The sequence below is a fragment of the Mixophyes fleayi genome, chromosome 5 (genome assembly GCF_038048845.1).
Source record: "Mixophyes fleayi isolate aMixFle1 chromosome 5, aMixFle1.hap1, whole genome shotgun sequence".
Classification (NCBI taxonomy): Eukaryota; Metazoa; Chordata; class Amphibia; order Anura; family Limnodynastidae; genus Mixophyes; species Mixophyes fleayi.
In genome coordinates, this window is record NC_134406.1 from 171,147,607 (window position 1) to 171,161,061 (window position 13,455).

The following is a 13,455-nucleotide window of genomic DNA, read 5'->3' on the forward strand; positions in this document are numbered from 1 at the left end:
GCTATGTCCTACAGGCAGGAGAATGAGATGATAATAGGAGAGGAGGAGAGTATTTATTGACAAGGTTGGAGAGTTAGGAGTGGGAGGCATTAAAGAAGGCTTCATAGGTGTGGGTAAGCAGTTATTCTAGATTGAACAAGGAGCCGATGCAGGACTTTGCAGAGAGGTACAGAGGAAGAAGATTAAACATGATGTAGTATTCAGCACAGACTGCCTTTCAGGCAGGCCAAAGAGGAGGGGATTGTAATAATCACGATGGGAGACAAGAGCATGGACAATGGTCTTAGTGACATCTATGTAGAGGAAAGGGGACCCTTGGCAAATTTTGCAAAAATTAAGGGGACAGGATTGCTCTGGGAGTGAAGTTGAGGGTGGAGTTAATGATGACCCCTAGGTAGCGTGCAAGGGTTACATGGGCAAAGGACATGTTATCAACTTTGAGAGAAACGGGAGGATAGTATGTGACATTGGGTGGTGAAAAAATGACAAGTTCAGTTTTGAATTTGTTGAGCTTGAGGTAGCATTCAGTCATTCAAGTGCGGTTAGTAGAGAGGCAGTCAAAGATGAGGGAGAGGAGAAAAGGAGAGAGGTCAAGGGAGGAAAGGTAGATTAGAGCTTCATCCTCATAGCGTTGATAATGGAGGTCAAAAGAAGAACATGAGTTGATCAAGAGAGGAAATATAAAGAGAGAAAAACAGTGGGCCTAGAAGAGAGCCTTTTGGGACCCCAAACATATAGGGTATTAAGAAGGGAGCAAGTGCCTGAAGAAGCAAGTGCTGAAATAGTCATCAGAGAGGTAGGAGAGGTAAGCCAGGAAAGGAGAATGCAATGAAAAGCAAGGGTGTCAAGGGCATCAAGAAGATGGTAATCAGCTACGTCAAAAGCAGCAGAGAGAGGTGGCACAGTAATACGCAGCCTTTGAGATATATCTATATATTATATATATATATATATATATATATATATATATATATATATATATAAAATATATATATATATATATATATATATATATATATATATATTAATCAAAATAAAATAATGACTTTACTTGCTCTTTAAAATAACTTAAAATGCTTTAATAATGTGCATTATATTTCACTTTATCCAGGAATAGCTGGCCTATTTAATATCCGTATAGGTGTTGTTATTATCCACATTTATGAGTATTAGATATTGTTTCCATACGGACAGTTAATTGCATTTGTGTATAGAATAGGTTTTCTATAACAATAAGTACACTACATTAGCAATTGGTTCACTGATTAGAAAATAATTATTTTTATAATATTAATGTTAATTACAAATAGGTGTGACTAAATTGACTTTCATTATGTATGTGATATATATATATATATATATATATTTATTTATATTACAGGGCTCCTGTGCACAGCTAACAATGAAATAATAATTTCAATAATAATTACTTCTACAATATAAATATTCATCTACTTCACTATTTGCATCCTACTACACTGAGATGCATTACATCTTTATTAGCAGGCAGAGTTAATGTACTCCTTTTACAAAGTTATTGAGTGATAGATGTGCCCATCAGACTTACAGTATTAGATGCATTATATTGCCTATGGGTATTTTACAGAGTAAATGTAAAATTATGAAAATATTGGAATAGTTGTATCACGTCAATGGAAATACAGAAAACACATTTTCTGGTAAATCCACTCAAAGATTTGTTCACACAAATAAGCACAAATTGTAAATTTTATATGTATCATTATGTGCAAATATTATAATACTTCTAATGTGCATATAGTAGGCAAGTGGATGCAAAAACGTTTCAGTTTATGTAGCATATCTTGCACTACTTCAGTTTGTGTAGCATATCTTGTGTGAAATCACCCTGTGCATGCCCAAAAACTAGAATGAATATTATTACCTTTGTCAGCATGCACATTATATGCCTTACAACATTTAAAATCTCTACATCAGGACATAGCTACGCCTCCCCAGTAAGTGTTATGAATGCACTATGTCAGGGGCATGGCCATGTCATAATGGGTGTGGCCATGATCCAGGAGTGTCAAGCCATCAGCACCCACTCACCATGTTGAATGGTGACTTTCTGCGAGTTAGGACAAATGTACTATATAGTACTATGGGTGTCTCCATGCTTGGTATTTTCTCTCTACTTGTAAACTGGCTCTGGTTCTACCACTTTAATGAGGTACCACTGCTTATTTCATACTCTAAGAGATATATTTACTAAACTGCGGGTTTGAAAAAGTGGAGATTTTTCCTATAGCAACCAATCAGATTCTAGCTGTCATTTTGTAGAATGTAATAAATGATAACTAAAATCTGATTAGTTGCTATAGGCAGCATCTCTACTTTTTCAAATGTTTTTTATGTCAAAAGTTCACCTGGAAAGAAGAGGAGAGAACCTCTCACCTGGTCAGCAGTGTGGGACTGTGCAATCCTCAACATCCCCCATGTCGCCAGTGCCTTCTGGAACAAGCAAACCTCTGGAGATCCACTGTGATCCAATCAGAGGCAGAAACGGCAAGCCATGAATTGGGTGCCATGGAGAGCCCCGCCCTCACAGCAGTTATATATAGCCACCCAGAACCAGATGAGGAGCTTGATGGTGGAGGCAGGAGAGTGAAGAGCTCCTGGAAGAAGAAAAGTTGATGGAAGGAGGAGGAAATCAGCGTGATCTTCCATCAGACATTAGTGGGTAAATGTATGAACATGCGGGTTCTTCAACACCCGCGTGTTCAGCGTGTTTGGCGATTAAATTTCAAGCGGCGCTGAATTGTAAAGGGAAACTTCCCTTTACAATGCAGCCCTGCTTGAAATTTAATCGCCAAACACGCTGAACACGCGGGTGTTGAAGAACCCGCATGTTCATACATTTACCCCTAGGTCTGTGGCAGTTTGGCCTCTCTTTCCTAGGGATGCACCCTATGCTGGTTTTCTCACCATTCTTTGTTTTTCAGAAGAGCATAGCCCCATTTCCCAGGCCCAGCACACTCCACTGTGATCCAGAGGCAGAAATGGCAAGCCATGAATTGGGTGCCATGGAGAGCCCCGCCCTCACAGCAGTTATATATAGCCACCCAGAACCGGATGAGGAGCTTGATGGTGGAGGCAGGAGAGTGAAGAGCTCCTGGTAGAAGAAAAGTTGATGGAAGGAGGAGGAAATCAGCGTCTCAAGCCAGAAGACACCAAATGTAGCAGAGGACGCAGTGTCAAGCCAGAAAAGACTGACATCAAGGAAGAAAATGGTGATCTGGGAACTAAAGGCAGCATGGGGACGGAAAAGAGCTGAAAGCTTTTAGAGCAGGTGAGAGTTTGTGGTTGTTTGTCTCTCAGTCAGGTTTGGCCTGTGCCACCAGTCAGGCATTGGCTTATGCTCCCAGTAAGGCCTAGATCAGTACCATAGTAAGACCCTCTGCTTGCCTTAGGCTTGTACCCGTCTTAGAGGCCCTAAGGCAGTGATCTTCCATCAGACATTAGGGGGTAAATGTATGAACGCGTGTTCAGCGTGTTTGGCGATTAAATTTCAAGCAGCGCTGAATTGTAAAGGGAAACTTCCCTTTACAATGCAGCGCCACTTGAAATTTAATAGCCAAACATGCTGAACACGCGGGTGTTGAAGAACCCGCATGTTCATACATTTACCCCTAGGTCTGTGGCAGTTTGGCCTCTCTTTCCTAGGGATGCACCCTATGCTGGTTTTCTCACCATTCTTTGTTTTTCAGAAGAGCATAGCCCCATTTCCCAGGCCCAGCACACTCCTCTATGTGTTCCTTTAGTCAGGCTCCAATTAAAAGTAGGCTTTTGGTGCTCTGGTTTGCAGTATGTTGCCGTTTGGTATTCTAGAGTAGTACATCATACCTAACTAGTTAGTGTAGTTAAAATTGCGCAGACTGTTGATAGGACTAGTACACCTCTTTTAGTTAGTGTGGGTGGTACAAACTACTGTTTAGAGATAGCTGTGTGTCAGAAAGTTTGTTTGTTTTATTTCCCCCACTGTGGAAATCAGTGTGCGAGTTAGATAAGAGGAGGAGTGTGTTGCCTCTTGGTGGCCATATTGTCATGTTCAGGAAAGTGTGCAGGCCTGTGGTAGTCATATTTCTGACAGAAGACATACCGACACTTATCCTGCAGACATGAAAATGTAGACAGGCTAAATGCTGGTATTTCAATCTCCCCGATAACATAAAATATCAACATTTTGATGTGTCATTGTGCCGACAGTGAAAATGCCAACAGTAACAATGCCAACAGTAAAAAAGTAAAACGACAATACCAGCAGGTCCAGCGGCTACAGGGCCTGATTAAGGGTTCTTGGGTCCCTAGGCTAATAGCCCCAATCATTAAAGAAAAAATTAGGAGTATTTTACAGCAAACAAATTTAGACAGATTCTCTTACCTGTTCTTGCTGTTCTTTCCTGCTTTTTCTTGCAGCTTTGTTATCGTTTAGCTATCTTCTGGAAAGTTGTGGTCCTGTTTTGAAAATGTGCAAACATTACAAACCCTCAACGATTAGGATCTTGAACACCACACAATACAGACCATACCTCCCACAAGCGGCCAATTCATGACCCCCCAGCCATTTCATCACACCGCAGCAACAAAATTAATTACTCCCCTGCACACTGTCCCCCTCAGAACACACTCTGTCCCCCTTCAAAACACACACAGTCTCCCTTTCTGCACGCTGTCTCCCAGAATACACGCTGTCCCCCTTTATGCATGCTGTCCCCCCAGAACACTCTGTCCCCTTTTCTGCACGCTGTCTCCCCAGAACACACACTCTGTCCCCCTTTCTGCACGCTGTCCCCCAGAACACACTCTGTTCCCACTTTCTGCACACACACTGCCCTCCTGTCTGCACACCCACTGCCCCTCCCTGTCTGTACACACTCCCTGCCTGTATAAATACATGTCCATGAAAATCAACAGTAAAAAAAAAAAATCTTAAATGCTGCCGGCGTTGCGCCCCCACCAGGTCCCAGCGCCCCAGGCTGCAACCTGATCAGCCTATTGGTTGATCATGCCCTGAGCGGCTATACAGCTGCCAGCAGTAAACAGTGTTAAAAATAAATAAATGTAAAAAAAAAAGCATGCTCCCTGCCCCCTCCGCAGTCATATTAACCCTAGTGCTTCCAGCCTAGTGCTGGTCAGAGGAAAATCGGGGGGGGGGGGACAAACTGCATAGGGTCCCACTGATTCTACTAAAACCAGCCCTAGGTTTAACTAGCCGGGGCTGGTGGCATTAAAGCAGGGGAACCTGCAGCAGGGGGTCCCCCTGCCAGGATGCCAACCAGCCCTAGGCTGGTCAGCACAGGGCTGGATTCCCTAGAGAGTTGAGTTCGCAAAAAAACCAAATGTGGGCCCCCAAACCCATGTTGACAGCACAAGGGTTCTTCCCACACCCCTGGGAGGTGGATGTGGTGTAATAAATGGTTTAAAATATAACATTGAATGAAAGGCTATTTTACTTTGGTGAACTACAGTTCCCAGCAAGCCTGGGCTGCCATGAAGAGTCTGGGCATGCTGGTGCTTGTCGTACTACAAGCACCAGTATACCCATGGCTGCCAGGGCATGCTGGCACTTGGGGAACCACAAGTGCCTGCATGCCCTGACACCAAGGGCCCTGAAGTGCACCAATGCAAAATGTAAATAAAAAAGACACCCCTCAGTCAAACCACAAACTTGTATTAAAAAAAATCAAAGGAACTCCATTTATACTTACAAATTCTGTTCTTCTTTCTTCTGTACAATCCAGTCTTGAAAGCTTTTAATCTAAATTGAGTTAATAAAAAAAAAATACCCCTCCCCGAAAACAAAGTTTGTCTGGCAGCTTGATCCCCAAAATACTGAGGCCGGAACATGCTTGGCAAAAAAACCAAAAACTCTTCCGGAGACTCCGAAACTGCTCCTGAAAACAGAAGCAGCCTGACGCATAATTAAATTCTAACAGCCAGCAGGTATATTTATAACCTGGGAATTGTGTCTCTGACAGCGTGGGAACGTCAGTAATAGTTTCCCACACTTTCAAAGACTACAAGCACCAACCATGGATATGCTGGTGCTTGTTGTACCACACTTTTTTTTAACTGTTTATTATCACGCATATTTTTGCAGACCCCAACTCCCTAGGGAATCCAGCCCCATGCTGACCAGCCTGGGGCCGGTTGGCATTATGGCAGGGGGACCCCCTGCTGCAGGTCCCCCTGCTATAGTGCCACCAGCAACAGCTGGCTAAGCCTAGGGCTGGTTGAAGGAGAATTGGTGGGACCCTATGCTGTTTGTCCCCCTTAGTGTTGCCAGCCTAGTGCTAGTCGGAGGACCAGTGCTAGGCTGGCAACACTAAGGTTAATATGACTACTCAATTTTTTTTACTTTTATTTATTTATTTTTAACACTGTTTATTGCTTGGACTTGCTGGCATTGTAACTGTCGGCAATTACAATGTCGAAATTGAATTGAAATACTGGCATTTAGCCTGTTGGCATTTTCATGTCGGTAGGATAAGTGTCTGTATTTCTTCCATTGAAATTTTGCACCCAGGCCATGCAGGCACATGCATCTTCTGGACTTGATCAATTTTCCTATCTAGTGCCTTGGCTAGAAAAACATGTGGTAGTATCATATGGGGTGGGATTGAATTAGCCCATTCCATCCTGGTACCTTTTAATATTGACTGGGTATTCATCACTTTCTCTCCTTCTCTAGAAGTGAAGTCACGGGTGCTGCTGCTGTTCATGAACAGGATTGAACCTTGTCTTTTCTGTAGGGTTGACCTTGTGTCAAAATCAGGCAGCCCCGTTACATATGCATAAAGAAGTTAATATCCATCTTGATCCACCCTTCTTCAAAAGCCCCCAGAAAAATGCTACACCCAAATACATGGACAGAGAAGTAAAATAAGACACACCAAGCACAAATTCAGTTCTGTGACATCACAGCAAGGAAGGAAATGACTTCTGCACTGTGCCACACAATGTTTATGCTTTATAAATGAGTCCCAATGTGAGGAAGCTGAAGTATGGAATCCTCTTTATTATGTATCATTACTAGAGCCTTTTTTGGAAAGCCAGATAATTATGATTAGTAATCTGGATTTTTACATTAATCAAGCACTACTAAACCACTAAACTCCAAAATGTAAATTATCAGCTATAAATCATGAATGTAAAGTGCATTGGTCAGTGTTAATTTGACTCTCCATTACAACAGTACTGTCTTAGCTTCCCCACTTCATTACAGACAGCTGAAGCTCCTACCAGATCTTTAGGACAGTGTCTTGATCGGATCTCACAAGGCTAAAACCAAGCTGAGAATGTAGCAATCAAGTTACAGTGCAGTGACAACACTGGTCCTGCCCCTGTGTACAAATTCATATGTATGGTTGACTTATTTAGTTAAATAAAAGGACACCAGTTATTTCGTGTATATTATTCAGTTAATTAATGTACAAAAAGTGACTTTACTTGCTCTTTAAGAAGGCTATTAATACTGAGTATGGAAAGGATTATCATAAGACACTTTCTAAGAATAAGTTCAACCATTGGTTTTCTACAGGATTTGCTTCTGACCTTTATAGACAGCTCAGGAACGTGCAATACCACAATCTTCTGTTTGGCCATTATGTTCTTTGTTTCATTGACCCGAGCCGTGACAAAAAAATGTAGAGATGCCTGTTCCACAAGACGGCTCATGTAGTCATTGGCTTTTATTTGAACATCCACAGTTTGAGCTAATAGATAAATGAAAGAGGAAATGTCATTTACATTCTGAAGTGGTCACTGAAATTGTATTTCCAAGTATCACATACCAGATACCACTCATCTTGTTTGTTGCAAGTAACTAAATGGTAATGTGTACAAATTCCACCTCTTCACTCTTAATACACAGGCAAGGAATATCTGTGCTCAACTTAAGTATCGCCTATGTCTGTAGCTCTTTGCAGCCTTCAATCACAAAATCTACAGTTAATAAACAGACTTTAATGTAAATCACTTCAAAGCTGTGTCGGCAACATTAGAGAAGTTGAAAGGATTATATAAAGGGATATGACTTCTCCAATTTCCAATTTGTGTTTTATGACATTGCAAACACCATAATGAAATGTATTATTTTACATTTGTCTATGAGTTGCTTTTCATCAAGTGCTTTCTGAAAGACTATGGTACTGCTTCCAAAGGGTCTAACGTGTGTAAATATAAAAAGGTTAAATATTTTTTGTTATATATGAAACTTGTATAAGGAACATTCTATTTAAGCAACAAAGCTATGTAATTAGTATTGATGCATGAATGTTGAGAGTCCAGTTTGTTTTGTTCACTGATTGCTCACATTTTATAACTCTGTAATACCATGTCAGAGTTTATAAGACACCTGGGTTTAAATGTATCCAGCTGGGATTTTTTAGGGATTTAAAAAACGCTGCAAATCGCGAGAGATAAATGGCAATTTGAAGCGCAAAATCGCCATATGTGTTAACCAGCGAGTTTGACTGTCCTAAATTCGATCTCTGGCGATTTGTGTCGATTTTAAGACCTCTATCTCTCCCATGTTATAGTCAAACTCGAGGGAGATTAAAAACAAACTCGCCTGAGTTTGAATTCAAAATCGCCAGATACAACACGTTGAATTCTATAGGCGAGATTGGCAAACATATCACTGTTACACTGCAGCACAATGTTAATATAACAGGAGACACAATGGAAGATTTTTTGTTGTAGAGGGGCAAAAATGATTATGAATTTTCTTACGGGGACAATTTATTTTAGTAATAAACTAGTGGCTCATATGTAATTTAGATTAAATGTAAGTGTTTTTTGTTTTGTTCTTTTACAGTGGCTTACTATTTTATCAGATTCGGGCCGATATGTATATTTTTATGATATGCCATAAATATATAATTTCCTGATAGGGACACCATTATAAAAGTACAGACTTGTGACACTACAAGTGCTCATGTGCATGCTGATAGTTGTAGTGCCACAAGTTTGTACTTTTAATGGTGACCCCATCAGGAAAGGTTCAACTTCTATTATAAGTGGATTCTAAAAAGATCATGTTGTATGTAAGAAGAGTTTGGAAAATATAATAAGTGTTAATTTCAGTCTTGTTATGGTCTTGCGCAGCAACATGGAAGCACGGATTTTAATGAACCAGATCAAATGTAAGAGTATAATAAAACTATTTTCAAAACAAGTATTTTCTGAAAACATTACATGTAAATTTGATACAACATTATTTCCTATCAAGTAACCTCTTTGTACATCACACCCAAAAATTACTTTCTGAAACAGAATGGCAATAATGACAATGGTAAATGTGCCTTTGTTTCAGGTCAATACAAAGTTTATGTGTTGGCTTTGATTCCTTGCTTCTGCATTTATAATTTAGAAACATTCTCTCTGTTGCTATTTTGAACACTAGGAGGGGAAGGACATATTTTTTCATTGACAACTTAAAGATAGATTTATCAAAGGCTGGCAATATGGCATTTTATAATTTATTTTTTAGATTTATCCTATATTTGTTTAATGCCTGCAAAAATATAATTATATCCTGCAAGAACCACAATGGTGTTAAGTATTACGGCACAACTCGTGAAGACTTTCGACTTTCACATGTAAGAGCCCCCTGCGCATGCTCAGAAGAGCAGAATGGCAGTGCCAGAACCAATAAGAGTGGATCGCTTTCTCTGTGACAGCCTACCTGCCATGGCTGTAAAATAATGTTAAATTGCTCTGATAAGTGTGACAAATAGGCCCTTTGGTCTCTTAAACAAATAAAAAATGACACCAAGGGGCTGATTTATTAAGGAAAGTAAAGCAAAAAAAAATGAGTAACCTTGGCAAAATTATGTTATATTGGAGGGGGAGGTAAATTTAAAATGTGAGGACAGATTCATAATTGGGGTAGAGAATGTCCTAGATCAACTTTTAATGTCAGTGTACAAATAAGCTATCAAGTATTTGCGTCCTACATAAAAAAAACAGCCAGTATTGTCCTTATGTGCAAAATAATAAACTCATTTGCACCCCTTGCATTGTAACATGGTTTTGCCAGGGTTCAAAGTTACTCGTTGTTTTGCTTTCCTTTCCTTAATGAATCAGGCCCATTATTTCAGGGTGAATTTTCACATTTGAATTTTTTGGTGTACATCAGGGATTCTCAAATCAGTCCAATGAAAGGCAAAACAACATTGACAGCTTTTATCCTATTTCCAGCTCACTGCTGAGTTACATACAAAAGTACTATGCATATTCATAAAAAGGGGCTTTGTATTTTGTGCATAGCATATAGTTTTGTATTATATGCTAGAGATTTTAAGTTGCATAGATTTAGAGTTTGTGGCCTGTTGCCGCTGCATAATGTTGTGTTTATGGATTTTTATAACATGTTAATAAGGTAAATTATTGCATTGGCAGTCCCAGGGAAAGCTTGATATACACAATTGTTGCATTCAGGTTCTTTATAGAGCACTAAGGGTCATTTATGAACCACAAGAAAGGAAACCCACAGAGCAGATGCTCTTTTGTGATATTACACACCTACGTTTGCACAGCTGCTCCCAATTTTATCCGCAACGAGTTATGCACATGGATTTGAAGGCCAAGGTGGTGATGTCTGCACACTGCAGAAGTTTATATCAGCTGTTAATTAGGATTATAGCTTGCTAAGTGCAGTTTGAGACTATTTTTGCAATGAAGTGGTCAAGTGCAATATTATTTTGTGGTAAGGGATTATTTAAATAAAATAAAGGGTGGAGAGCGATCAATTACAAGGGTGTATCCTGCACAGTCTTGTTCTGTTTGCGATAGGACTTAAATTAGAGCCTCATTCTTATACCTATAATAGGATGCATATTACACTTTCCAGTTGCGCTTCTTAGAGAAAGCTCATTACTAGACAGGTTTTGATCAGTGTAATAAAAAGATCCAAACACACAAAAGTGATATATGTAATTAAAACACAGATGTCTCCTCACTCTTATAATTAAAGACATAGGAGCGGTTTTATAAAGCGATGAAAAACGATATGGGGGTTGAGCTTTTTTGTGTGTTTTATCCTATACATCATAGGGTTATCCTATACATCATAGGGCTACTGCTGGTGGTAGCAGTGTTAGTCCCTGCCTGAGGTAAGATTCGCCAGGGTTCACGTGTCTTTGCAGTGGTACTTGTCCTGTCACGATACCTGTTCCGCGATAACAGGAAAGGTATTTTTTTTAAATGCTTTATTATGTGAATAAATTATCTTTTTTACATTTTAAATACATTTTATTTTTAAACTCTGTTAGAGACTGGTCCAGTGAAGTGGTAAGTTAACTCCTAGTGCTCTGGGCTAGTATGGATCATTATGTTGTTTCAGTGATTGTTTAGATATTGGGGTGATATAAAATGTTACCACCACAAAAGGGACTGTTAATGATAAATATTCCCTAGAATCAGGCTAAACAGAGCATGATAAAGTTTAAATTAATGAAGAGGGTGCTCCTAACCTGTTAGTAGGCTTAAATGTATTTAATGTATTTCTTTATTGTCCACCATACCCATTTTTATGTTTATCTGCTAACCTGCAAATTTAGACACAGAGGACCTCATTTAGAGTCGGACGCAAAGTCAGATTTAGGCGCATCTAACCAAAAAACACTACCACGCATGTGCAGAAAGCTCCAAATCCGCCTGCATCTTGGAAGCAATTAACACTTGCGACAGCTTGCGACTCACTACGAGAGAATGGGAGGAACGTGCAATTGTGAAGGCGTGACCATGTAAATGCATCCTAGTCTCAGTGAGGCGCAGAAACAACACACATCAAAACAGGGCTAAAGTTGTGCGGCAGGAATTTGGTGGCGCAAGCGTTAGCTAGCTGCAGGAACTGCTCGCAGCTCCATAGGGTATTAAGAGTGGGACGCAACTGGGGTTTGCTTGCCACTCGTAATACCCTACCAAGCTGCGGCACACTCCCACTCCTACACTTCTTAAACGGACTTTGCGTCCAACTCTAAATGAGGTCCAGAATGTTTTTACGCTGTGTTTCCAAAAAATGGGAAAAAACATTGAGAATCCACACTTTTTGTGGTTTGTAAATGACCCTACTGTATTTCTTGTTTTTTGTTACATTAAGTTCTCACATTTCTTTGGGATATCATTGATAATTTACAACAGATATAGTAGCTTGGTGAGGCTGAATGACTGAAATATGTTAGGATTTGCTTTAAACCCCGCAAGACCTGCCAGTAACCCTATCTCCCTGAGGTAATCAGAAAAGGGATTTTGTATGACAGAGATTGAGGGTCATGAGGGGCGAGCATTATTTTCTATATCTAAAGCATGCCTGCTTTTTGACTGTTAGGGAAGCGGCACACTATGGTTTGTAGATCATTTTTATACCATAGAAGGAGCTTATTGTTTTCTACATAAACAATAATGCTATGCCTACATGGTTATCTTAAATGACTGAATGATGAGAGCACCACATCTACATAAAGCAGTGGATCTGATGATTGCTTCAAGTATCAAATAAAAATAAAAATCAGCAAAAAGTGTAGTTTTCCCAATTGAAACCATTACACATAACATTAATTTCTAACTGCTAAGCCGACTTTTTGTGTTTCTGTGTAAAATAGAACATGACGTTTAGATCTACAATTTATATCTATAATACATTTGTGTATCTTACTGGATAATGGATCCAAAGTGACTTCTAGGTTCTTGTTTTTGAACTCTGCTTTCAGTACCCCAGTATAAAATACAACATGTCCAGATATAAAGGCTGACACTGTATAAAGATTTGAGCTTTGGTTCTTGAATGTTAAAGTGACTTTGAAGTCACTGCCAAATACTGCATTATCTTCCTGAAATTCCATTGTAGTGTCAATCGAAGACAGTAGCTGCTGCTCTTCTCGGGTTTCCTTTTTGACACCATACATAAGAGCAGTCTCGAGTGCCAGTCTCTCTTCTTCACTGTCTGTCACGAAACAAAAGTACAAACAAGTTTTCAGATCACAAATATGGCAAAACTATTATGGGTATAAAAATAATAAATCTTAATCTAGCGGCAATGCAAATATAATAAAAACATAAAGTTATAAAGAAAATATTCAAATTCAACAACTTCCCCATCTGTGTAAGTGTGATTCTTGGATGTATAGCAGAGTGCAGGACTGGACCAATGTTTAAAATTATGGTACATCTGAATATGTCTAGACTTTAACATAAACAAATAAACTCTCTCTAAATATGAACATAAATAGTATATAAAGTTTAATGAAAAATTAACTTTTTAATGTCATACACTTAAAAAACGGAAGTAGTTTGGCTCATGTTATATCATTCTTTATTCCCTGCTATTTCCACACACTCTCAATATATTTTCTATCTCCCTCTGACCAGACACAATATTAATATTACACAATACATGGCTTAGTGTTTATTATGAACTGGGATTGTGTG

At 39.4% G+C, this 13,455-nt stretch overlaps 1 protein-coding gene across 1 annotated transcript in view; it reads right to left on the bottom strand.

The window, feature by feature from the left end:
• Positions 1-13,455, bottom strand: part of F13A1 (coagulation factor XIII A chain) — a 151,482-nt gene that overhangs the window by 13,348 nt on the left and 124,679 nt on the right. Inside the window, exons 12-13 of the mRNA XM_075213020.1 lie at positions 12,683-12,970; positions 7,576-7,736 (exon numbers count right to left, since the gene is read on the bottom strand). Coding sequence (XP_075069121.1) covers positions 7,576-7,736; positions 12,683-12,970 — 449 coding nt within the window. The remainder of the gene's footprint in view (positions 1-7,575; positions 7,737-12,682; positions 12,971-13,455) is intronic.